Below are 24,670 nucleotides of genomic sequence, written 5' to 3' on the forward strand. Positions count from 1 at the left end.
CTGTACAGCGAGCTTGGTATGTATATCTACGAATTGACTGCTACAGCAGCTTCTACACGAAACGATCGATGCGCCGATTCCACTATACTGCCCTACAGAGACCGCCTTCGACTACCATCCTGCTCATCGCGAGCTGCATGCGATTCATCTTGAGCGAACAACTCATACCCCTTCCGCAGGATACTAACATCCTCTCTCAAACGTTTCAGCTCCTCCAGGACACGCTGCCACTCCTCTGCCTCTCTCGCCTTTCCAGCATGTCGAAGTCTCTCCTCTGAATTCCTGCTCCGCCTCAACGAGTCAACCGTACTACGAACCTGATCCAGCTGCTGCTGCGCATACGGGCCCAGTGGTGACTTCAGTCGCTGCTCGAAGGCAAGAAGTTTATCCCGGTCGTACCTCCAGCCAGCGCACTCCAATGGAATCAGAACTCCATCCGATATATCATCGACGAGACCACATAGTAGCTCGACTTGGTGTAATCTGCTGTGGATCCGCGTCATAAGAGCAATGTATTGGCGGAGAAAGGTGATGGAGAAACTGTCCTCGGGTAGCGAGAGCGTCTTCTGGTGGGCGATGAAGAAGTCTGTCGCAGAGAGGCTGTCGGTCAGATGGTGGTTGATATCACTGAGTTGTTCAGCGCGTTGTGGTAGCCTGGACTCGATAGAAGAGGTGAGCGCGATGGTGACGCTGACTGTGGTGCGGAGCTTGGTGCATAAGTCGAGCACGATGGGTCTTTCGTCTGGCATGGTGGAGCTGATCTCTCCACGATCTGAAACCGGTAAGGCTGGAGAATTCGGAGAAGCGTCGTTGGCGGTGGGCGTCCTTAAAAGCGTACGCTTACTCCTTTGCAGCAAACCATCCTGCACTATCAGCCCTTTAGCAAGCGGATGGCCTTTACGGTCTCCGCGTGAAGCCAGCACGTCATGTTCTCCTCGTCAACGTCGTGCTCCACGCACCGTGGAAGCGGAATAGTATCATCTGACCCAGCTTCAAGCTTGGAGCGCGACTGCGACAACATGATGTCCTGGAAAGTCCTCCCCACCCAAAGATACTGTATACGGCATTTCGCATTGAATCAAAGCACACAATCGACGACAGTGACTTGAGTCGCTGCTCGAGGAAAAAACCCCAGCCATGGCAACGGTAAGAGCTTGGTATGGTCACGTGACGTCTGTTGTCCTCAAAGCTTGAAATTGAGTGACTACCTCTTCCAAGCTTGAAATTGAGTGACTACCTCTTCCATGAGTATTTGCAAACTCGCTTCTCTCACCTCACACAAGATATTCAACAGGTCTGCGACACCGAACATCAGAGGCATTAGGCAGCTACCATTGTTGCACGTGCCCAGAGATACCCACGCATCTACACTCTCCCACGATGCCCGAGCGACTGCACCCACGAGGGTGGAATAAGTGAGTCAATGCAAAGGGCAAGAGGAATTTTCCGTCTGACATGCGTGCTGCATCTCCACCTCAGCACTAGTTGCTGAGACACTGGTACGCCATGTTCGAGTATGGCTGACGCCCTTCTGTTTAGGTGGCGCCAACAGTGGTTCTGGCGAGACAGCAAGGAGCGGCTCAGAGCCGAATATGATGGAGACTTCAAGGCATACATGGCCGCCTTCCAGCCAGAAATACAGCCCGCGTGTCCTCTGCGAGATGGGATGAAGCTGTTCCAGAAACTGGAGAAGTCAGGCCAGCATGCTACTGTCGCAACTAACTTTGCTTCCGCATCGACCCTCGTGAGTAGACTGATTGAATGCCTCTCAAGCGGCATGACCACAAATACTTCAGAAGCCGACTTCATCTTCGTGTGCGTCGATTTCGAAGGCGATACAAAGCAGGGCGTCAACGAGTGCGGCATCTCGACTCTTGATACAAGGGATCTGCTCAACCCTACAGACTCAGTGCCACAGAATGCACTCAAGACAGTGAAATACAGACTTGTTAAGCAAAACGACAGGAAATTCTTCCATGGTCATACCACAATGCTGCATCCAGACGCGCTTCGATCGACAATTCTGGACGCCTTCAATATAGAGGACGATCTCAGCCCAGGTATGTTTCTGAAGGGTACCAGGCATCGAGCAGTGTCTGAGACTATGGCGTGAAAGCAGCGCGTCGTGCAGCACGTACCTCACGCGGTCTACCATAGTCTAAGACACTGCCACGTGGTTCTCGAGTATGGCTGACACCCTTCTGTTTGTAGGGACTAAGCGGAAGATCATACTTACAGGCCAAGGCGTCGACGGCGAAATTGCCACCTTTCGGGGATTATTGGGCATCGCCATGGAGGACTTGCCAATTGATGGGATTATTGACACACACGCTCTCTGCGGGGAGACCATTGGCCAAGCGGGCAAACTGAAACATATACTAGCAACCCTCGGTGTGCCACACGAGAGTACACTGCTACACTGTGCAGGTAACGACGCGCACTTCACGCTGCAGGCTGTAGCTGCGTTGCTGGCCATCAAGCTTCGAGAAGAATTACCACCCAAACAGAAGGGTGTTAGCCATACTCGAACACCATGTGCCAGTGTCCCAGCGACTAGTGCGGAGATGGAGATGCAGCACGCAGGTCTCAGACGGACGATGCCTCCTGCCCTTTACATTGACTCATCGCCGGCAACGAATGCAGAGTTGCGGCGGCTGGAGGATATCGCGAAAAAGGTTGTACTTCGACCAGCACGGACGGCAAGAGAGGAGCAGGAGACTTGGGACAATTATCTTGAAGAAGGTGGTACTTTTATGGCTCTATGGGGGTGAGATATTCTGAGAATCAACGAATGCTGCGATGCGCATGGTAAATATGAGGGATATGGAGAGGCATCGACATAATTCTCTTTGCTGCGCGCAGTTTCAACGAGCGACGATGCGTTCTGATCCGCAGGCAAGAGTGACATGAACTATACTTTCCTCTGACCTGATTCCAACTTCGAACACATGCACACTGTCATCGTTTCCCATGACCAGCATTACAGTGACCACGACACGCGTTCTCCCCGCGGCTCTGAGCGTCGTCCTGGGCTCTGATCACACTTGCCGATAGCTACATCTCAGCCCAGCCCGTCTCCATCCACACTTCCATCGCCCTGAGCGATATTCATGGAGCCTTCAAGGTCAGTCCATCAGCCATGGGATCATGAAATAATGGAAATTGTCATACAAAATGTGTTGAGGAATCTGAGATTGGATCTCACCATTCTTCGTGGAGGATTTCTTCTTACCGTGCGCGCACTCTCGCCAGGCCACTGCAGCTTTAACTGTGCGAGACAACATTAGGTCCATATTCGGCGGGTAAGAGGGTTAGATAAATGGGTATGTCTGCATTCTCTAGCAGTAATCTCTTACGCAAAGGACGCTACTATGGCAGCTTCTGGAATTTGAGACTCTCTTCTTTGGCGTATGCGCAGCCGAAGAAGAAGCGGAGTGACACCTCTTCAACACCAAGAAGACGAGTTTGCCTTGTCGATGGCAGATGTCTTACTGTTTGGCCATCTATTCGATGTTCCCCACAGCGTTCTGCACAGCCATCACTCTCGCCACGTCCTCCTTATTGAAGTCTATTTCAGACTTTTCTTGCATCAACTGCTATCTCTGAGTGATCAAGCATAACTATATGCCATTCTGTGCTAAGATGTACGCGTTAGTGTCAACGCCAGCAAAGGATGCAAGTGAATGCAAAAATTGCGCTAGCAAACTCTGATTGTCCCACTGATTTTCAACGACCCTTAAAGTCTCGTACGAGCGCCGACTGCGAGATCTATCACTATTTGAACATAATACGCTGTTATTCCACAGTGGAGCATCGCCGCTGGCACGGATGGTGATGACGAGCTGGCCGACGCTGGCGAGGACGACGAGGATGGGCAGCGTGATCCATGGCCAGTGCACTCTGTAGCGCGTGACACTCGTTCCCATCATCCCAAAGTCTGTGATGGCGTTGTCATCTGCGGTACGGATGGGGTTGGACATGCTCTCTGCTAGGGCGGTAAAGGTGGCGTCAAGATTCACCGATAAGACGAGAGGTTGGATGGCAGCGGGTTGATACTGTGTATTGGCGGAGCTGCGCATGTAGAAGCCATTCGTGTTGTTGACGTTTGAGATGTTCTTGGCTGCGAAAGTGCTTTGGAAGAAAGAGCTGAGGCCGTTGACTGCCGCTTGGGAAATGTTGAAGACATCGCCGAGCTGGAGGTCTGTTCTCTCGACAGCGGAGAGGGAGTCGTCGAAGGCGAGAGACTCGATATCGGCATCGTTGAGCTCAGCCTGGTACTGGTCAATGGAGGACTGGCTGGGTTGCCACGAGTACGAGTCCTGGGATCTGGTTGCGGTCGTGACTTCGGTCCACGAGTGGGAGAGGCTGTTGTTCATATCGGACTCGTTGTACCGCTTGACGCAGTAGTATAGCGCACACTCGGACTCTTCGAGATCCACATGTGGCCACGTCCTCGTTTCGCCCTGGTCCTTTGGCTTGACTCGTAAGATTGCCATGGACCATATTAAAGTGTCGATATCACTCATGCTGACCGTGCCGCTCTCATTACCTGTCCCCCACGAAGTGAAGAGCAGCTCCGGAGCTACGCTTTCGTAATTATCGATAGATAGCTGATTCAGCAGTTCTAATTTGACAACGTTACCGAACATGCTGCCAGAGTTGGACGTATCCATCAGCACCGAAGTGGACTGACCAGTAGACTCCGATCGCTGCAGATCTTTGCTCAGATCATTGGATCTACTGCACACAGCCAACGACTCCAAAGGTTCCCAGGTACAGTTTCCACTCGGACATCCCAATCTCAGCTGCTGAGACACCTCCTCCAGTGGCTGCGTCAAGCCATAAAATACAGCAGACTGCATCGAGAAATCCGCATTCGCCGTCACAACGCTCACCCCATCATCACGACCTACACATCTTCATCAGCAAAAGTCCCAAGTCGCAAAAACCACAAGACTACTCACCCAACCCCACCACCGTACTCGCCACAACCCGATTCCCCTCCCATACCTCACCGCCCTCGGCAACCTCGCCACCTCACTCGCCTCAAACTCCACTGCCGTCCGCCACCTCACAAGCTGCTGCGCAGACGGATCGAAAACCAGCGCCAGCAACATCGCCACAGCCCCCACCATCGCCACCCTCTTTCCCCGCCACAACAACCAAAAAGCGCCCACCGGTCCTCTAGACGCCGCATCAATCGCCTCGAAGTCGAGCAGGCTGCGCGCGTTCTCGGCAAAGATGGCCCATTTCACTTGTGCGATGCTTTCACAGAGGACGAAGATGGCGCAGAGGCGGGAGATGGTGGAGAGGATGGAGATGACGGTGTTTAACGTCAAATTGTACCACGCGACAAGTTCGCGGCCGTCAGCATATGCTAGGACGCCAGCTAGGGCGGCGAGGGAGGCTACGCTTAGGCCGGCGGAGAGGAGCTCGAGGGTCCAGGTTGAGGAGATGTCCCAGGTTTCGTACATTGTTGGGTGAGTGAGTAGGTGGGAGGTGCTAGGTGTTACATTTTGACGAGGTGTTTTGAAATGTGGGTGAGGGCGAGGCTGTAGAATACGAGAGAGGTGTTGGAGAAGCTTTTTAAATCGACGACGGCTTTGGTTATGATGCTTGTCTAGTACGTACGTGTATTTCGTGGGTTGGCTTGTCCCTTGGACAAGTCCTTAAGTTAGAATAGATCGAGGATGGAGTGCCGTGATGTTGCTGTGTTGGATATGTGGTATGGCTAGATGTGCCGGCGAGATACCGGCGAAGTATGTAGCATCTCCACAGACACTGGATGAGATGTAGAGAGAACGTGGATCATCAAGAGAGTTGAAGACGAATGGTCAGGATACGAGACAGGGGTGTAGGGTGATATGTAGGGCTGAACCGAGAAAGCCGACTTCGATGATGATGATTGTGTTGGAGGTGACCTCGTGGCTCGTACTCTGTCTATCTAGTACTGAGTGAGCGGCACTCGCTGCTCATAAACTCGCATTAGCAATCCCCATAATCTCTGCATACACCTTTCGGTGAAGCGCCTCATCAAACCTGATCCCCAAAGCTCGCGCTCTTGGCATGGCAATTTGTATTTCCCTCTCTTCACTCAGCAGCGAAGCTCCTACCAACCCATCAGCGCCTCTTCGCCGCCATACGGGCTTTGATCGCAGAACGTTTGTCACCACTCCCGCCAACCTTCGTCCGACGATGAATCTCATCAGCAGTGTTGTCCATCTCCTGCCACAAAGCTTTCGTCTGTTTGTGGAGGATGCGCATCAAAGAATTCGGTTGCAAATGTTCAGGGATCGTGGCGTCGGGCATGGTGTGTTGAGGCTTCGACTCTGCCGCTTCGGAGATCACCGTAGTGGTTTCGACGGTCTCGTCGGATTTGAGGAGACTGCCAGAGCCTTCGGCGATCTTGGTCTCCTTTGCGGCTTCTTTGGCATGGTCGTAGAAGTCTTCTTCGTCGTCATCTTCGATATCGGCCCTGCCGCCGACGATGGCGAGGAGAGTCTGGACGAAAAGCTCTTTCATGTATGCGAAGCTGAAGCCTTCGGTGAGTTGTGCTACAACATTGCAGATCTCTTGGTCGAAGTTGACGCTGCTGTTCTTTTGCAGCTTCTTGCGCCAGTACTCGCAGTACAGGATGCGCTCGCGCTCGCCGGGCAGTTTGTAGTGGTACTTCCTGTCGAAACGGGATGGACGCTTGGCGATACCTGGATCGAGACGCTCGAGGTGATTTGTGCTGCCAATCATGAGGATACCGTCGTTGTCTTCTAGGCCGTCGACCTCGTTGAGGAAGTAGGATCTAACCTTGTCCACGACGAGGGAGTCCAGATCTTCGAAGATGAGCATACATGGCGCCATGATCCTGGCTTGTCGAAAGATCTGGCGGATGGAGAATTGCTGGCCGTCTTGTGCTTCGAAGGACTTGACGTACATGCTCGCGACGTTGCGCTTCTGGAGGCTGTTCATCAATGCTTTAATACTGATGGTCTTTCCGCATCCTGGTGTGCCGTGAAGGATGATGCCGCGTTTCCACGGCACAGAGTACTCCTCGTACACGGCACGAGAGTCGAAGAAGTTCTCGACGTCGTTGATGAGGGTGTCTTTCATGGCAGGGTCCAGGATGACATCGTCCCAGTATGAGTTCTGTACTGCCTCCCACAGCTTGTGGTCTTTCATCCAACGACCAGAGTCAAAGACATACACTTCCTCGTGCAGCTGAGAGGACCACTTGCCTGCTGCTTTGATCAGGTTGTCGGCTTGCTCGGAGCACTCGGCAGAAGCAGCACTGGCAGGAGTCAAGACGAAATACATCATGGTCGTGCCACAACTAGAAGACCATTCTGCGTAGTAGACCAGGCAGGTCTGATCTTGATGTGTGTAGTCGTAAAGGCCGAGCTTCACGCTCTCGACCAGCTTGCCATCTCCAGATTCCATGCGGCTGGCTGGTGGTATGTATTGGCGGTTGTGAAGGTATTCGTTACCATCACGCCTCAACGTCGCCGTAGCATGACCTGCTTGGGCAAATTCGGTGAGGTTGGCAAAGCCTTTGTGCACGGGTGTTACGTGCTTGTCGGGGTAGATTGAGCGGATGGCCTCCACGATGTTCAGCTCTGTGTTGGCAGTCTTTGCAGAGAACAGTGCCTTGGTGCGGCCGAAGAGTGTGCTAGCGTTGTCATTTTCGGAGCTGCTGCCGTAGTCGCCCATGGTTGCTGTGTCGTTGGTCTGCTATGGTCCATCCACGAAAGACAGAGGATGAAGGGATAGATGGGGATGGGAAGTGGCGGTGGTTTGCAAGAGAGGTAAGTATGCTTGAGGCTATCTTTATAAGAACGGACGTCTTGGAGGCAACACGCTCATGTAGGGCCGCCCTGCTCCATCGAGCAAACGTCGCGTTCCGCATGCATATCGCTGTGGCTAGTGAAAGATGAGTGGCACAGCTGCCTGCTTGTGTATGCACGCAGCAGAAACGAAGGATTCACCAATGACTGCGCCTCTGAGCTTGCGATTCGTGGAGTCAGTGAAGCCTGAGATGACTCTACATCTGTTGCCGTATCAGAAGCAATACACGTGTTGAGCAGGATGGATGTTGAGAGGGCGAAGATCATGTGCTGGAGTGATACTTCTGCTGCCTGGACGTGCGGTGTTGCACATGAAGCAGGTGAGAGTGGAGTCCTCTCCGCGCTCTTGGCACAAGACAGGGGTTACGGCGGAAGTGCGGGAGCGATACCGTTTTGGGGAGATCGCGCGGCCAGATTTCCAGATCACGGAGCACACGACTGATTGACATTGGCCATATCACCACCACTACCACTGTCGCAAACATGTGGTCGCTACTGAGCTGGATTGGCATTGCCCTGCTTGCTAGCCAGGCACAAGCGCTCTACTTCTACATCGATGGGCCAACCCAGAAGTGCTTCTTCGAGGAACTGCCCAAGGACACGTTAGTAGTTGGTATGTCTACGGAAACAAGATCGACTGAACACGACCACGTTGTCCTAACACGACCACACAGGCCACTTCAGAGCAACACAATGGAACGACCAATCACGAACCTACCAAGACAACGACCAGATGGTGAGCATAGCACCCACCCCCACAGCCAATGCCTCATCCTAACACACCACGTTTAGGGCATCTTCATCACCGTCGACGAAATCTTCGACAGCGACCACCGCGTCGTCTCCCAACGCGGCTCCTGGCTCGGCAAATTCACCTTCACCGCCGCCGACTCCGGCGAGCACCGCATCTGCTTCACCCCGACCAACGTCCCCGCAACCTCCGGCTTCCTCTTCTCCGGCTCGCAAGTCGGCGGGATCAAGTTCGAGCTTGATCTCGCAATCGGCGAGACCTCTCAGATCGAAAGCAGTGACAAGGATAAGATTGGAGAAGTGGTGCAGAAAGTGCGAGATCTGAACGCGAGGTTGCAGGACGTGAGGAGGGAGCAGGTCTTCCAACGAGAGAGGGAGATGGAGTTTAGGGATCAGAGCGAGAGTGTTAACTCGAGGGTTGTGAGGTGGGCGGTGATACAGTGTATTGTGTTGGCGCTCACTTGTGCGTGGCAGTTGACGTATTTGAGGGCTTTCTTCATCAAGCAGAAGTTGACGTAGGGTGGGGATGGGAATACAAGGAGTTTGGAGGTAGAGAGACGGGTTAAGGGAGGGGCACAGGAAGCTCTCTATGCGACGCATGGATGAATATGTTGTATTGTTATAGAATATGCAAAAGCCGATACGTTTATATGCCGAGGCCTTCGTCTGGACATCACGGGGAACCGACCAGTTCTATGGGTGAAGGACGCTGTGTGCGACCGATCCCAAGGAAGAACTGGCCGCCGACGCATGCATTGGATGGCGCCCAAGTCACGATGAAAACACTTCAGCTCTAGGACACCTCGCACAATAGAAATCGAGTGCCCGCCTCGCTCCATCGCGACCTTCACGATCGAAGGTATCCAGAGTTCTGCTACCATGTCCGATTGGACTAGAAGACTACTAACGATAATAGTACGGCGCAACATCATCAATCGCAACCACAATCGTCTCCTGCCTCGACCTCGACCTCGCTCCCTCCTCACCTGCCACCCTCTTCCCATCATCTCCCTCCCCCATCGGCACCCCAGCAAGCTTCACCTCAATCTCCTCATACAACTTCTCCTGCTCCCATTCACACCCTCCAGGCGTCGAAGCAGGTGTCTCCCTCTCACTCCCCACAACGAACCAATCATCCCCATCCCCATTACTCTCGATCGATTCCGACGAGGTCGACGCAAGCATGCCCATCAACATCTCCTTCGCCTGTACTTCGCGCTGATACTTCGATACTGCCGCACGGACTCTGCGGGTTTCGTCTTTGAGCTTTTTGGTCGAGAGGGCGAGGGTTACGAGGATGTTCTGGAACTCGAGGGTCTTTCCTTGGTATTTCGCTGCGATGACGAGACGGGTTATTGAGGGGTGGGAGAGGGAGAGGAGGCCGCTGGAGTCGATGTGGTGGATTAGAGCTCTGGAGGTGGTCTAGGGTTTTTAGTGGATGATCGAGCGGATGGGAGTGGAAGACGTACGGCGAGAGCAGCACATCCAGCAAACGCTCCTCCCGGTCCAGGAATGGTACGGAGACGCTCACGAGCTCCTTTCAGATTATCGACGGCTTGGACGAGAGCGGCTTCAAGTTCCTTGATCATGAAGTCGTTGACATTGGGGAAATTGGCTGTGGTATGGTCGATCTTACTGTAGGGGCCTGTGCTTGCGATCCATGCGAGAAGATCGGGTAGAGTCTCTGGAATGGGCGGTGGGGCCATTGTGTTGAGGTTCTATGAGTGGGATGTCGTCGTCGGAGGCGTCCGATTTGCTTAGGAGGCGCAAGAGTGTAGTCTTGAGGTTGTGGTGCCAGTCGAGGGGTGGGAAGGGCATGTTTGCGTGCAAGAGATGGTGAGTGCCCCTGAGGCGGATAAGTGGCTTGCTTTCTTATTGTCGATTGTGCGATATGTCTCATCCATACCCAGCTGGGATCTTCCACGATGGTACAGGGACAGACGGTTTGTCTCGGGAGGCGAGACATCTGAGGCATCCGTTGCTCACTCATGTCTCGCGCTCGAAGCCTCCCGTCACACCCAGCTCTCACGGAAGACCTCTTCGACCAAGCAATATGACCACATCTCATCGCCACCACGACCACGAGCGCAACAGAGACATCACATGTACACCCATCGTCGAGTCGAGACTACACTGTGACCAGTGCGATGTCGATATTGTTGGGTACTACTACGAATGCTCGGAGTGTCTCGAGTGGATGTGTCCAAATGGGCTCCATAGTCTGTTCGTGCCGGGGCTATGGCGTGGTTGGCAGGACAGCCATAACTGGTTGGTCACGAAGACTCCTGATGGTCAAGGGAGGAGGGAGGGCGGATGGGGCAGCAGATCTTGAGAAAGAGGTTTGGATATGGTGTGTGGCGCTCCTTAGGATTGTAAATGGTGTGGTATGGCTTGAGTGTGGTCAGAACGGGCTTGGTGGCGTCGAGAGACTGTGTTGTGGCAGGAGTAACCCATCGTTCAAGACTGTGAGACATCAGCAGAAGACATTTGCTTGCCTGCCTGCTTTCCTGCCCCAGCACTGGCTATAAGACGCGGCTTTCATTTCCGAGACCACGGACTCCTCTCATAGCAGCATCATTTATCCTCAACAGCGTGTCGCAAAACATAATTGAACTCACGGAACAGACTGCAGGCAGTCTCTTGATCCTCAGCCAAGACTAAGTCAGCATCACCACAACTTCATCCATCCATCACCATGGCCAACCACCACTGCGACAAAACCATCAAGGTCCCAGTCTACGCTCGCGATCGACCATTCTACTGCGAGAAATGCAAAGTCTACCACTCGGGTTGCTACGTCTTCCAGTGCTCGAGGTGTGGCAGGTTCATGTGTCCCTTTCGATGGCATGGCATGAGTGACGAGAGCAAGAGAATCAGGGAGTGCTGGAGAAAGGAGTATGACTGATAGGTAGTTTGATGGAAGTGATGGAGAGAGACTGTGGGCTACGAAAGGGCCTAGAGGAGAGTGCTGGGAAGTTGGAGGTATGGAATGCGTGGAGATCAGAAGAGAGGAATGAGAATACTAATCCTGTATTCATTGTGGACCACGACTGCAACAAAGACCTCAGAGAGTCACACCCCGAAGGCGTCACACAACGATGCGAGAAGTGTAGTAGCTATACGATAGGCTTTCTCTACAGGTGTTGAGTGTGTGGCAAAGCCATATGTCCAACATTGCTTCATGGTATGATCAAGCATAACAAGCGGAAGTGAATGCACAACTAGCTGAGCTTGGTCTGATCAGCAAGATACACACGAAGTGGTGATAAGGCGACACAGGATGAGGATCTGAGAGTACACTGTGGAGTTGAGTTTATGTAAAGTTATGTTGGCTTTAGTGCTAGTCGTTGGGGTATCGCGGTCTCGTGGAGTCGTTATTCTTGATGTGTATTTCCCGGTTTAGAGAGCTAGAGGGTCTTGCTTTTGCAGAGCGGACCTGGGATGAACGCATCTGATCGCTGTCGATGATTGCATGCTGGCATAGTCTTGTAAATCAACGGCAGCGAGGGTAGAGTCGCTGCTCTGACCTGGGTCCGGCTGTTGTTCGTGATACTTTGCTGAAGATGGATGATCCTGCGATGCGTTTCCATGTGCAGAAGAAATTAAAGGTTCGGGCCAGCACGTGACATGGCGGCAATGACGTGAATGATCCTGTCACCCCGGGCCCCACCACGAGCTTCAACTTTGAGCGCCTGAATGAATGCCGGAGCACTTTACTCAGTAGCACAGACAACGATGTCGAAGCAGTATTTGCAGACACTCACGATCCCCGACGCGCACCCCACCGATATCTTCTCGCTCGCAGTGACACCGTCCCACCTGCTCACAGCATCCGGCGCTTCGAGCATCAAAATCTACAGCACGAGAGGGCAAACGATACACACCGAAAGCGCCGAAGATGAGAACCCATACCCGCTAGTGCAAACGCTCGAGAAAGTGCATCATCTCGGTTGTCACCACATCTCCACCAGTCTAGATGGCAAGATTGCAGCCAGCGTCGGGTACGTTTCTGACGGGCAGCAGACATCGAGCAGTGGCTTAGACCACGGTGGATTGCGCGAGATAGCCGCTGCACGACGCGCTCCACATACACCATAGCCTTTAAAGCTGCCACGTGACTATCGGGCATGGCTAACACCCTTCCGTCTGTAGGTTCGGCGGAGAAGTCAAGGTGTGGGAGTGCTCGGAAGACGACGAGTGGAAAGCGAAAGGTGTGATTATATCACCAGAAAAGAACGCAGGCGAACACTGGGCAGCGGCGTTGAACGAGTCGGGACAATACCTCGCCATCACCACATCAGATGGCCGAGTCAACGTGTACGACACCAACAGCATCCCAGACGACGGCACGGCACAAAAGATTGCAGAATATCAGACGAAAGGCTCTTTCGGCATGAGCGTAGACATCTCACCCAATGGCGAAATGACAGCTTCAGGCCACCAAAACGGCACCATCCACATCTTCAACAACAGCACTCGCCGACTCGCACACTCCCTCTCCGGCCTGATCAAGCCAGTGCGTGCCGTCAAGTTCAGCCCAGCCAATCGATATCTGGCTGCTGCTGGAGATGCACGTATCATCGCGCTATACGACACACAAAGTGGCGAGCAGGTTGCCAATATGACAGGACACAGCTCGTGGATCATGAGTCTGGACTGGAATTGGAGTGGAGAGTACCTGCTCAGCGGCAGCTACGATGGCAAGGCGAAGATCTGGAGTATGGAGAGAAGAGAGTGCGTCGCTACACAGACTGAGAGCGAGAAGTGCTTGTGGAGCGTGAAGTGGCTGTGGCACTCGCCGACTGCACGCAACGACATCTTTGCGACCGCTGGTGCTGCAAAGACGTTGGCTTTCTACCGGGAGGCCAGTGGCACGTGAGGAGGAATCGAAAGAGACTGTACAATGAATGACGATGGCTCCGGAGATACCCAATCTTGCTGATAGAGTCAGAACAGCAGTACCGCGATCCAACAGAACGACGCAAACTTGATCACGATGCAAAACCACTCCCCGAAACGCTTCCACGCACCAGCGCTACATTACTCCTCGATTTCGCCCTGCATCGACCTAGCAGCGTGAAAAGACTGCTATACACTCCCTCTCTGTCTCCTCGGACTACTCCTCAACGCATGCCCGGTTGTGAAATCAGCATTGATCCTGCCACCACCGAACCACGTGTCGACCACACTATCCTTCCTCTCCTTACTACCTCTCTTCACCTTCGATTTCGACCCGCTCTTCTTCTCAACGCGACCTCCACCCTGCCCACCCGGACCGCGATGACCTCTCACAGCACCAGATCTCTGGACTCCAGACTTGCCAGCCACGCCCTGAGCCCCAGTGCCGCTCTTATCCTTCACAGCATTCCTCCGCTTCACCTTCGATCTGGGCGACGGGACGTTGATGGGCGAGAGCGGTGGGTGCCAGTTTCCCTTGCTATCTTGGAATCCTTCAGCACGGTACTCATCGACAATGTCTTGCTCCTTGGGATTTGTTGCCCAGCGTGGCGTTCCATCGGGACCGGTCAGGAGTGGTGGGTCCTTGAGAAGAGCTTCCAAGGCTATGGCGGCCTCGGTGGCGCCGAAGTGGGCGAGGTAGCCTGCTGCGACGCTGCCTTCGAGGAGGTTGTGGGCTTGCTCGTAGGAGGCTGCGTGTGCGGCGGTGAAGTATCGGTGGCGGGATGGCATGTTGGATCTTATTTGGTTTGCAGGGGGTGATGGTTATGGATGTGTGCCGGGAGCCGAAGACTGATGCGAGTTCTTGGGAATGGCATTGTGGGCTTGCGCGTTACGGCCACGAGCTGTATTGCAAAGCACAAAGGTGGATCTTTGTTCATTGATCGATGGTGGTCGTCGGATCAGGACATGTCACGAGCTGGCGGAGGATGAGGCTTGGCCGAACGATGAGAGAAAGTCCGAATGGAGACCTTCAGGCAACAACAAAGAGGTACCGACCCTCACGACGATACACGCAACAGGCACCGTAAGTAAGCGACTGAATCATACAAGAAACTATCATCATTACAACACGCGGCAAAATCACGAAACAACGACCCAATATCTCCTTCAGAAGTCCTTCCACCACCACCTCAACCTTCCCTCTCAACTTCTCACCACACTCCTCCTGATCCGCCGCTCCCCTGGTGCTGGCAGATTATACCGAGCCTCCTCTTGCCGCGCATCCACCGTCCATCTGGACTCACTCCTCTCAAGCCCCTGACTTGCACCCCTAACCAATTGCCGCTCCACATTCCAGCCCTCCGCATAACCCGTAATGCGTCCCTCTGCACGGTTGTGCTTGAACTCCTCATACGTCAACCCCAACTCCCCAGCCCTCATATTCCTCAGGAACCTCAGCACGGAGTTCTGCTCGAGGGACCGACAGGAGCGTTCGTGGTTCCTGAGATACTCATCCCACTGCTCCCACTCCTCAAACTCCTCCTCACCCCTCACCGGCGGGAAAGAGGGCTGCACATACCCTGCCGGAGAAGGGAGTCGACCCTGACACGTGTAGGCGTGGAGATAGACTGCTGCGTCTCCTGCACTGCGCGGTGGGATGGGAGTGTGAGGGGCGGTGATGAGGATGTTGTTGATGGCGTTTGCGCGGTAGGAGCCGTAGTTGTGGCCGAAGAGGATCCATTGGATATGGGGTTCTGGCTCGCGGATTCGAGGTCCGTCGGGGCGGAGGTTAGCTGGTGGGTTGAAGATGCGGGGAGGGTTCCCTCCTGGACGCTGGTAGAGACCTCTGCCGGCCGGGTTGTGCATGGCTCTTTGTTGAGGCGGCTGTGAGGTAAACTGGCGGCGTTGCTCCGTCGGTCTGGGAAGCAGGCGGCGGCCAACAGCTGGTGGATCAGGGCGAGCTCGACGGCCAGGGCGTGCGTAGAGGGGTCTCTGCGTAGGTGGTTGAGGGGGTGGAGCTGGAGCGGCAGAGCGGACTTGTCGTCTGCCATCTGGTGTTAAAGAAGACCACGCTGGGTCTATCTTCCCCGTGGCGAGGTACCAGTCAAATTCATCGTGGGTGAGGCCGAGCTCGATGGCGCGACGGCATTTGGTCCATTCGTAGATGTAGAGCTGTTCTGCTCGGCGGAGGGAGGTTTGGTATTGGCATTCTCTGATGGCTGTGATTTGGGGGTCTTCTTCAAGGTCCATTGGGTCGTCTACGAGATCTCCGTCTCCATCGATATCCTCGCGCTGAGGGTAGGCGATGTACTTCTGGGTACCCTTGGGGATGATCCCGGATCCGCGGTAGTCCCAGTACGCATCCAACGCACTTCCGGGCTCCTCGTCGCCTTCTTTGAAGACGTGGTGAGGCACTCTGACGACTTTCCAGAGGCGGCGGACTGGTCTGCCGAGGATTCTGTTGCCATCTAGGAGATCGGGCTCGAGCTCGTCGAAGACTTCCTCGCGATCCGAGTCGGGCAAGGCACTGTACCAGTCATCTACCACGGGATTGGTGCGATGTAGCGCTCTGACCACACGGAACTTGCGATCGATCAGTGTGAGGCTCTTGTTATACTCGAACTCCTCGTCCGAGATCCCATGAGCCTCACGGAACAGTTCACAGCAGTACTCTTCAATAGCATGCTCCTCCGCACCGAGACACATGTTCGTATACCTAGTCCAGTACGCCCGTACGGACCTGTCACTATGTTTATTGCCGAAGCGATCGTTACGGGGATCTCTGAAACCAGGATAACTCGGCTTCGCCCACCGTGGAAGGATCCCATAATCATCGTAACTCTTCCAGACAGCCACAGGATTCTGGCTTTGTCCTCTGGCCCGCCATTCTGCCTGGGTCAAAGGCGGGATGGGATGGCCGGTGGCGTGGTACCCGAAGCCAAGCTCGCGGAGGGAATCAAGGAGTTGGGTGCGGTACGATCTGCCACCGGTTGGCATCCTGCAGGTGGATGTACGGCCGGCGAGGAGAGCTTCGGCTTGGTCTCTGGGGTTGGCATATTCTGGTCCCAGGTAGGGGGTTTCGACGTGCTGTACTGGTGGCGTGTAATCGTCACGTTGTTCTGGGCGAGGTTGGGTGAACCCGTCGACCACGGGTCCACGGCTGATATACTGTGGGCCAGGATGGCCGGCATTGTTGCGAGGAAAGGGAGCGGCCAAGTTGCTTTCTCTGTTCCTTTCGAAGGTGTCGACTGCGGCAGCCTCCCGAAGTTGAGGGCTGCTGCTACTTCGAAGCGATGAGGTTCGTGACGCTGATGGGCGAGTCCAGGGGACGTCTTCTGTAATGTCCATGAGGTCTGGATCGATGGGGTTCTCCTTGGAAGCCCTTTTCTTGACGTGTTTTGGCAGCTTTGAAGTTGTTTGTGTCGAAATCTTTCCGCGAACGGGTCTAGCTGGAGGTGTGTACTCGTCATCTGCGAGCTGAGCAGGGCTCAACAAGTTGTCCATTGCATGCTCAAGGGAGGGCTGGCGACCTGTAGAAGACTTCTTGTTGCCAGCTTTGAATGAAGGTTTTTGCAAGATGGCCCGCAGAGATAGCTCCGCCGGGGTAGACTTCTTCGCGGATGATGCTTGTGGCGATGTCTTCTTGTCGTCCTTTTGGGGCGACTTGCTTGATTTCTTCGATCTCGACCTTTTGGCAGCCATTTTGTCTTTGACTCACGAGTATTGTCCTGCAGAGTGCCTCAACTGAGCTTGACGAGCCCAAGACTGACATACGGCAACAAGGGACTTATGACCTCGACAATCGCGAAGATCGGCTTTGTTGCGAAGATCGCCGGAAGAGGACATCCAAGAGATGAATGCTGACCTTCCAACATCAGGGATGACAAAGAGTACAAAGAGATGACCGTACAGCTATACTGAAAACGATCTATCAGAATGCTTGGCATCAAGACGAGGGATGCCTCCGAGTGCGAGGAGAGCGCCTTGGCGACCGGCTGGATTCTCATTGCTCGACTTCCTCTGCGAAGACACTCGACTGATGTCGTCTTCGAGTACTGCTAGCAGGGGTCGGAATTGAGCGGCGCACTCCACCCGAGCGTACTGACCGAAAGGCGTCTGCGAGTGATCCAAGGTTGAAGCGTCGAGACCCTGAGCCTGGACGCTGTCTTCGACTTCTTGATGCTGGCTGATAGATGGATGTATCTGGACCGGGTTGCCTTGAAGTACTACCTCTTGGAACAGGTGGCGGAGTGCGTCCTCTGCGGACCGGCGGTGGGCTGCGTGCTCTGCGAACAGGTGGCGGAGTGCGAGAGCTTGGCCTCCTTCTGTTAGGTGGGGTGGATGGCCCAGCCAGCGTATTCGTCCTCATAGTAGGAGGACTCCTTCGCCTGGAGGTACGTGCTCTGACTACTGGAGGCGGGGTGTGCAACCTAAAAGTCCTTGTGTTTGGAGGCGTCACCGGTCTCACTGCTGGCAGTGTTCGCCGTTGCGGCTGTCGTGGAGGAGAATACGGAGGCGGCGGCGATCGTCTGTTGCCGTGGGCTGTGGGCGGAAGAGCCCGTCTACGTACAGAAGATAGATGTTGCCATGGTGGTGACGACAGCCTTGGTCGTGCTGTCGGCGATCTCCTAACTGGTCGCTGCGGTTGCTGTGGTGAGCCTCGAGATGCTCGAGATGCTCGAGATGAGGATGCTTGTGCTGATTGTGGGACATATCGTTGTGCATCGTTGCGAGACGAGCGCAAGGACTCTAGAAGCGTCTCTTGTAGCTCTTCGCAGCTGGTTGATGCTCTCTCTGAGCTAGCGTCCGAATCCTGCTCTTGCGTCCCGCCCATCTCTTCCATCGGCGTATCAGAGTCGTCTTCCAAGTCTTGGTCACAACAAACCATGTCGTATCGAGGGCCGCCATTATCCTCCAGAATATATGTGTTCGTGTAGGGCAGAAATCGGCGACCCTCGTCATAGGGATCTTGCTCGCCCATGCGTACACATCGTTCACGTAAACGCATCCAAGGGCCGGTACCTCCAAACTCGTCGTCCAACATGTAGCCAGTACTATGCCACCACTCTCGATCCTCTCTGATCTCCTGGTCAGAGGGATACAGTCTCCTGACAGCAATTGCAGTCGCCTGGAGATCCAGATCCATCTCTACAATATCCTCTCTTGAGCATGTTCGAAGAAATCGACTGTACTCAAGGTCCAAGGTTAACGCGTACGGGACTCGAGTGATCAAGAACCCGTTGGCATCTAATCGCTGATCGAGTGGTGGTGGCACCCCCAGCCAACTCTCATATACATTACTTGCTCGCGGATGTCGTCGGGCAGCCGAGCGACTTGTTCGTCAGTCATAGTATAGAATGTCCGGAGTACGTGATCTGGCTGATACCACATCTCCCCAGGCACTGTATCGCCAAAGAGGGTGAAATTATTTGGTGGTTGGTATGGGGGCGGATTCCCAAGCGCTTGAAGTCGTGCAGGCAGTTCGGCTTCATCATCGTACTGTGGAATAATTGTTCCAATCGCGCTCAGCTCTCGTACGAGAAGTCTTTGAACTCTTTCAACCAGCTCTGGGTCGTCCTGGTACATCAGCTGGGGCGATAGACCTCCGGTATGTATGATCATGAGATACATATTGTGTTCTGGAGCGAACCAAGCAGGTAATCCTTGGGCATTTTTCGGCTGATAGGTTGGAGATATCGGAATGCCACCTCCTCCAGTTTCCATTATCAGGCTCGTTGCTCGTCCGACTAATCGAACATCGTTCTGATATAGCTGCAGTATGGTACCTGGTCTGAGAGCGAAATGCTCCTCAAGCCATACGTTATGCAGGTGTGAGAACCACGGTATCCTGCCATCTCCTGCTACCATGTCACGATAGCACAAATTGAGCTCTGTTTCGACGTTGCGATAACGCTCTCCGGTTTGGGGAGTGACAGGACTGAGAGGACTGAGGGGAGCCATGGTCTTCGGGTAGCGATACCAGTGTTGCTGACAGCCAAGTGAGTTCAGCAGTGGCATCCTGTGGTCTTGACATAGCCTTTGTGTGAGAGCCATACCGCGACGCATCCGGCGACTCTATCCCGACAAAGAAGCATAATCATCATGTGAACGGACAACGGAACAGAGGCTGCTCATGACAACATACGCAGAAAGGCAATATCAATCAATGATTGGATAGCCTGAATAATCTCCTAATGTAGTCTTGCGGCTCCACGTGCATCTCTGGTAGCCCATGGCTTTACCGGTTACCTCGAGGTGGTGATCGAGCAGCAGGCCGGCGAACTCGATGCTGCGAACTGTTGATCACACTTGGTGTACGACTTGAGGGAGACGTGCGTCGTTCAGGCCGCTGGCTTCTCTGTCTCGGGCTCAAGTGCGGAGGACTTCGTCTTAGATTGTGCCCAGTCGATCGCGGTGGGACAGACTTTCTTCGAATCTGATTGAGGCGCTGTGGGCGTGATGTACGCTCGTTCGCCTCCATATCCATTTGCATTTGATCATCCATGTCGAGAACCGGTGTATCAATGATTGCTGGCCTGACAATCGGATATGTTTGCGTCTCTCGTGAGGTTGATGGCCCAGGCACAGGCCATTGGCGTCCCGTTGTTATGGAATCAAACCACTGTGTATCTGTTGCTTGACCCCAGCCTTCGGCGAAAGACTCCCCGAAGTCTAAATCCAAGGTAGGAGCGATCTCTGGGACAGGTGCCCTGGCATTGGTCGTCGAGTTGCCTCTTGTGGTCGTACGCTGAGGCCGGTGAGACGTCGGTCGTCGTTGAGTGCTTGCTGATACAGGGCGGCGGCCTGGTTCAGCGACAGAGTATGCTGAAGCAGGGCCATTGCCTTGCGGTTGGCCTCCATAATGCTCGTATCGCGGGGCTGGATCACCACCATCAACGGGAGGGATAGTTCCGAACAGCGCAGCAGCCTCAGACACCACTTTCAATGCTCCTTCCACCTGCAGAGAAAATCCATTAGCTTTCTCAAGCAAGTTCAATGACACGATGGAAGTAAACTTACCAAATATCGATCCCCCTGATAAGCCTTAACAGCTTGGCCCTTAGCCCAACCCAAAGTCAATTCCAGCCACCTATTATGCCCCGGCGTGAACCAAGCCGGCACATCACGTCCATTAATCTCAACACGAGGCTGGGGTCCCACCTCGGCCTTGACATTCCTAATGCTATTGAAGACACTGCTACTGCAGCTCTTCGCGAGCTCAGGTCCGAACCGGTGAACCATAAGGACGAAATCGCCCCGTTTCCATCTGAACAGATTTTCGATCCAGGCCATGTGTCTCTCGCTGAACCAGTCTGGCTGGCCATGGCGGTTCAGAGGTTGGTCGTTGAAGTGGCAGGCGATGCAGTCTTTCATCCAGGGCTCAACGACGGGCAGCAAGGGTGGATGCATTGTGGTTAGTGTTTCTTGTGGTTGTCGTGATATATGTTCGGTGCACGGTGAACACAATCTGCTGATTATGCGAGCTGTACAGGTTCGCATGGGCCATTTCGTTGCTTGCCTTTGTCTGATTGACGGTCATACCGCATTCGGGTCTTGACGCGTTGAACAATGAAGCTCATCGAGCTTCAGCGACAAAGACTCGATGTCCGCTCGCGCTGGCGAGTCGAATCTGCAGAAGTCGGTGATAGATCCATTTGACGTGACTGAGCTGTGATGGGAAATTTCGCTTAGTCGTACAATCGTAGCGTTTGTTGTTAAATAGCTAGCTGTCGTTCATCTGTCATGATCAGCACATATTTCCAGCCCCTCGCTACCTGGAGTGAAGTGTTCTGTTCCGTTCCTGCCGCACCACTGCTACACTTGAGCAAGAATCCTCCTATCCTGCGCCAGCCTAGAGCACGCAATAAACACACCACCAACCATCAATGCACTCCCCGAAAAGCACGACAGCGCAATGTACCCATACTTAACGAGCTCACCAGCAATCGGCGTTCCAAACAGTGCCGTAAACGACACAGACCCCATCGAAATCCCAATCCCAATCCCAGCACCATAGCTCTCGCCAGTACTCAGGACCGTCGCATAAGCCACCATCTGACTCAAAATCGCGCCTGAGATGAACCCGAATGCCATCGCCCGGATCACCAGGCCAGCAACGCTCGTGGCTGTTGTCCAGCAGAAGACGATGAGCCCGGTGAGGAAGACTGCAATTGTCATAATGTTGAAGTGGCCGTATCGATCCGCTACCAGTCCGGGTAGAATGCGTCCGAAGAGCGAGGCTCCGTTCAGAATTGAGATTAGGTAGAATGCCAGATTCTCTGAGAAACCTAGACTGACTGCGTATGTCGAGATGTAGAAGAGCGGGACGAAGTAGCCGAAGTTCGCGATGGCGAGGCCTAGACATAAGAGGATGTATGGCGGTTTCTTGAGGCTTGTCAAGTCTCGTTTCTTCCTGGACTGTTTGGCGGACGATGCGATGGTAGCTGTGCCCTTCTCGCTTCCTGAAGTCGGCTCATGAGACTTGAGATCGACAGGCTTGCGAAGAAACAGGATTGCGATAGCGAGCATTGGCATCATTGCAAGACCCACAATGCGCATGGACCAACCAAAGCCAATGTCATCGTAGTTCAGCATTCGATCAAGAGCAATCGGCCATATGACGCCGCCGAGGGAAGAGCCGCCGATTGAGATGCCTGTCACATTGTCAGCTTCATCAGAGATTGTCCTTGAAGTGGAGAGCATGTTGCAGGACTATATGTGGGACTTACCCTGAGCAAGCCCGCGATGACGCTTAAAGTACTTCGGTACAATAGTCGAGGTGGGAATGTTGATCAAAGCCATCGAAATGCCCAGCAGCACTCCCTGAGCCAGAAAGAACTGATAGTACTCGCGGCACAGTGAGACCATAAAGATGGACAGGAGCTGCAGTATCACGCCGATACATATTGGTATTGTCGGGCCATAGCGGTCGGCGAGTGTGCCAGCGGGCGCTGCGCACGCGAAGAGTGTGAACGTAGCGAACGAGCCTAGCCAGGCAATTTGGAAGTTCGAATAATCGGGCAGGTAGTGTGCTGTGTAGTATTGCTGGAAGACGCCTATGAACTGTCAGCAGTAGCTCGAAGGAGAATGTCAGGCGGTGTACTGACCATAAGCGTTCACGAACCCGATTGTGGTGAAGTAGGCAAGCGCACTTGCAGCTAGAGCAAGCATCGAGCGCAGACTGAGCTTGATCAGTCGATCCATTGAGTGATGCTTCAGGATTAATCCTTACTTGAGCTCGGAAAGCACTTCTTGAGCAACCTTGCCATCCTCGCTGCCCTCGCCATGGCTGTTGACAGATGTGGCTGTCCATTTCTCGACGCCTGCACTTTCCTGATGTGAAGCCGAAGACATGTTGCTGTGTTCGTGCTGTGTACCGTACCAACGTGAGAATGTACCGGACCGCATCTGAAATGTGTGATATATGTCCGAGTCCCGATGGACACTCCGCGGTTTGCAATCTCCAGCTTCGGCAAGTCCGAAGTCCAGCCAGCATATTAGCTCCATGGACATTCCAGTGCAATTTTTGCAGTCATACATTTTGTACAAGTGGTATATGTTGTCAAGACATGCTTTCAACCCATGCGCATATCAAGATCACGCAGCAGATCATCCCAGTCGTGGACGTCCAGATATGGGCCCTGATCGAGAAAGTCTTGGAACATCCCTCCATCGAAATCCATGCTATCCGAATCAAGAGCGACGTTGTGTATGCGCTGGATGGTTTGAGAGTCCTTGGCTGATTACCGTATCATTGTGTGCATGGAGCGGCTTGTGCGATGCTGAGCGGTCCATGTGTCCATCGGTGTTGGGCAGGTCATTGTTGACGCCATGCACGGTCGGGAGCTTCACATGGTGTTTCCGCAAGATTGACATCAGCGAGTCGAGGAACTTGGTGCCCATCTGAGAGCAGGAAGATGCGTTTTGCATGACTTGCAGGGCTTCGCGTACCTCCACAAGTCGTCCCTGGTCGTCATCTTTGTTGACGCACAAGTCCATCACGAGTACCACGGTAGCATAAAAGACATGCTGCAGTATACCGCCAAGTTTCAGGTGCGCGGCGCCCATGGTGTTTTCGTCCTCGGCAACCACTCTGCGCACATCAAAGACTTTTCGTGCAGCTTGTAAACCCATGCGTCTGGAGAAAGCGAAACGTGGATCTGAATTGGCGCGAATCAAGAATGGCAGATGTAGTTTGCAGCGTCTGGTATTCAACATAATGTTGACCATCATCCCTTGAATATCAAGCTGCGCAAGACTTTGAGAGCGGTCGCATAGTCCCGAAATACAGCGGTACCCCGACGAAACCCAGTTGTCGAGTAGAAGCCAAGGCTTGTGCATACAGCCAGTATCAGCATGACCACGCCAGGCTCGACATTTTGACCTGCTTCAAGCTGGGTATATGCTTGATCAAAGGCACGCATAGTGCTATCAATATGCATGATATGCTGGACGGCATCGAGGTGTTTAGCATACGTGTCGAGTAACTCCATTGCGACCTCGCGGGTTGGCAGATTGATTTTTCGGTACGTCGAAGCATCAGGATGGCCCAGCACGATCTGATCTATGGTCTTGATTGACAAGATGTATGGGTCCGTGAATTGTGGAAGCTGACCAAACGTTAGCACAAGTCGGTTGCGTTGGTTAAACTCCAGCCAGTCAGTGTCCTCGTGAGCTTTCTCATCATCAGTCTTCAGCCGAGCTGGTGTCGCTACAGCGGTGGATTGGGAAGCATGATTCAGAGCAACGTGTGCATTCGATGATGGCTGGCCAAATACTGCTTGCTCCAGTCGGGCAAGACGAGCTTTCATGGACTTGTTCTCGGAGCGTAAAGCATCATCGTCGCCAACCTGCTCAACATGCAGTGGTCTTTCGCCTTGGGACTCGCAAGCAAGGTGGCGACTCTGGCCATTCGAGCAAGGCCATTGCCGGTCACATTTTAGTTTCTTCGATCGACATAGATTGCAGGAGACTGGGTCCTGCCGTGGGCGTGGTTGAAGAGAACGCATAGGAGGCATCTCTGACTAAGCTTCCATGATCAGAGGATACCCGCCTTGATGACACGGAAATTGAAACGTTACATGTCGTTATGATGGAGAAGTTGATGATCCTGGTTCCTGTTGTTGCTGTCTGCGGCTGGAGCATCGACGGAAAGAAGTCGGCCTTGGCAAAGCTCGGGCTTTGAC

The 24,670-nt window shown here is 53.7% G+C and overlaps 13 protein-coding genes across 13 annotated transcripts; 3 read left to right on the forward strand and 10 right to left on the reverse strand.

Moving 5' to 3' along the window:
* Positions 1–92: 92 nt before the first annotated feature.
* On the reverse strand, positions 93–749 carry CLAFUR5_13628 (uncharacterized protein; the record flags this gene model as incomplete). Its single annotated transcript, XM_047912776.1, has 1 exon — positions 93–749. The coding sequence occupies one exon, from the start codon at positions 747–749 to the stop codon at positions 93–95; it is 657 nt and encodes a 218-aa protein (XP_047768665.1).
* A 631-nt stretch (positions 750–1,380) lies between these two features.
* On the forward strand, positions 1,381–2,771 carry CLAFUR5_13629 (uncharacterized protein; the record flags this gene model as incomplete). The annotated part of the gene is made up of 3 exons (XM_047912777.1): positions 1,381–1,415; positions 1,540–2,060; positions 2,212–2,771. 3 exons carry the CDS (start codon positions 1,381–1,383, stop codon positions 2,769–2,771), a joined length of 1,116 nt encoding a protein of 371 aa, XP_047768666.1.
* Positions 2,772–3,620: 849 nt separating this feature from the next.
* On the reverse strand, positions 3,621–5,474 carry CLAFUR5_13630 (uncharacterized protein; the record flags this gene model as incomplete). Its single annotated transcript, XM_047912778.1, has 3 exons — positions 3,621–4,737; positions 4,896–4,909; positions 4,965–5,474. The coding sequence occupies 3 exons, from the start codon at positions 5,472–5,474 to the stop codon at positions 3,621–3,623; spliced, it is 1,641 nt and encodes a 546-aa protein (XP_047769025.1).
* Positions 5,475–6,120: 646 nt separating this feature from the next.
* CLAFUR5_13631 (uncharacterized protein) lies at positions 6,121–7,701 on the reverse strand (the record flags this gene model as incomplete). The annotated part of the gene is made up of 1 exon (XM_047912779.1): positions 6,121–7,701. The coding sequence occupies one exon, from the start codon at positions 7,699–7,701 to the stop codon at positions 6,121–6,123; it is 1,581 nt and encodes a 526-aa protein (XP_047769024.1).
* Positions 7,702–8,318: 617 nt separating this feature from the next.
* Positions 8,319–9,104, forward strand: CLAFUR5_13632 (uncharacterized protein; the record flags this gene model as incomplete). Its single annotated transcript, XM_047912780.1, has 3 exons — positions 8,319–8,448; positions 8,510–8,571; positions 8,628–9,104. 3 exons carry the CDS (start codon positions 8,319–8,321, stop codon positions 9,102–9,104), a joined length of 669 nt encoding a protein of 222 aa, XP_047769027.1.
* A 384-nt stretch (positions 9,105–9,488) lies between these two features.
* CLAFUR5_13633 (uncharacterized protein) lies at positions 9,489–10,291 on the reverse strand (the record flags this gene model as incomplete). Its single annotated transcript, XM_047912781.1, has 2 exons — positions 9,489–10,007; positions 10,055–10,291. 2 exons carry the CDS (start codon positions 10,289–10,291, stop codon positions 9,489–9,491), a joined length of 756 nt encoding a protein of 251 aa, XP_047769026.1.
* A 1,990-nt stretch (positions 10,292–12,281) lies between these two features.
* Positions 12,282–13,464, forward strand: CLAFUR5_13634 (Meiotic recombination protein rec14; the record flags this gene model as incomplete). The annotated part of the gene is made up of 2 exons (XM_047912782.1): positions 12,282–12,586; positions 12,738–13,464. The coding sequence occupies 2 exons, from the start codon at positions 12,282–12,284 to the stop codon at positions 13,462–13,464; spliced, it is 1,032 nt and encodes a 343-aa protein (XP_047769029.1).
* A 209-nt stretch (positions 13,465–13,673) lies between these two features.
* CLAFUR5_13635 (uncharacterized protein) lies at positions 13,674–14,273 on the reverse strand (the record flags this gene model as incomplete). The annotated part of the gene is made up of 1 exon (XM_047912783.1): positions 13,674–14,273. One exon carries the CDS (start codon positions 14,271–14,273, stop codon positions 13,674–13,676), a length of 600 nt encoding a protein of 199 aa, XP_047769028.1.
* Positions 14,274–14,687: 414 nt separating this feature from the next.
* On the reverse strand, positions 14,688–17,186 carry CLAFUR5_13636 (uncharacterized protein; the record flags this gene model as incomplete). The annotated part of the gene is made up of 1 exon (XM_047912784.1): positions 14,688–17,186. One exon carries the CDS (start codon positions 17,184–17,186, stop codon positions 14,688–14,690), a length of 2,499 nt encoding a protein of 832 aa, XP_047769031.1.
* A 1,545-nt stretch (positions 17,187–18,731) lies between these two features.
* Positions 18,732–19,445, reverse strand: CLAFUR5_13637 (uncharacterized protein; the record flags this gene model as incomplete). Its single annotated transcript, XM_047912785.1, has 2 exons — positions 18,732–19,256; positions 19,305–19,445. The coding sequence occupies 2 exons, from the start codon at positions 19,443–19,445 to the stop codon at positions 18,732–18,734; spliced, it is 666 nt and encodes a 221-aa protein (XP_047769030.1).
* A 277-nt stretch (positions 19,446–19,722) lies between these two features.
* CLAFUR5_13638 (uncharacterized protein) lies at positions 19,723–20,894 on the reverse strand (the record flags this gene model as incomplete). The annotated part of the gene is made up of 2 exons (XM_047912786.1): positions 19,723–20,442; positions 20,505–20,894. The coding sequence occupies 2 exons, from the start codon at positions 20,892–20,894 to the stop codon at positions 19,723–19,725; spliced, it is 1,110 nt and encodes a 369-aa protein (XP_047769021.1).
* A 405-nt stretch (positions 20,895–21,299) lies between these two features.
* CLAFUR5_13639 (Agnestins efflux protein AgnL12) lies at positions 21,300–22,688 on the reverse strand (the record flags this gene model as incomplete). Its single annotated transcript, XM_047912787.1, has 3 exons — positions 21,300–22,138; positions 22,214–22,540; positions 22,592–22,688. The coding sequence occupies 3 exons, from the start codon at positions 22,686–22,688 to the stop codon at positions 21,300–21,302; spliced, it is 1,263 nt and encodes a 420-aa protein (XP_047769020.1).
* Positions 22,689–23,059: 371 nt separating this feature from the next.
* Positions 23,060–24,502, reverse strand: CLAFUR5_13640 (Agnestins biosynthesis cluster transcription factor AgnL11; the record flags this gene model as incomplete). The annotated part of the gene is made up of 4 exons (XM_047912788.1): positions 23,060–23,218; positions 23,322–23,513; positions 23,574–23,732; positions 23,774–24,502. The coding sequence occupies 4 exons, from the start codon at positions 24,500–24,502 to the stop codon at positions 23,060–23,062; spliced, it is 1,239 nt and encodes a 412-aa protein (XP_047768633.1).
* Positions 24,503–24,670: the final 168 nt, after the last annotated feature.

This window comes from Fulvia fulva, chromosome 12, assembly GCF_020509005.1.
Source record: "Fulvia fulva chromosome 12, complete sequence".
NCBI classification, from domain to species: domain Eukaryota; kingdom Fungi; phylum Ascomycota; class Dothideomycetes; order Mycosphaerellales; family Mycosphaerellaceae; genus Fulvia; species Fulvia fulva.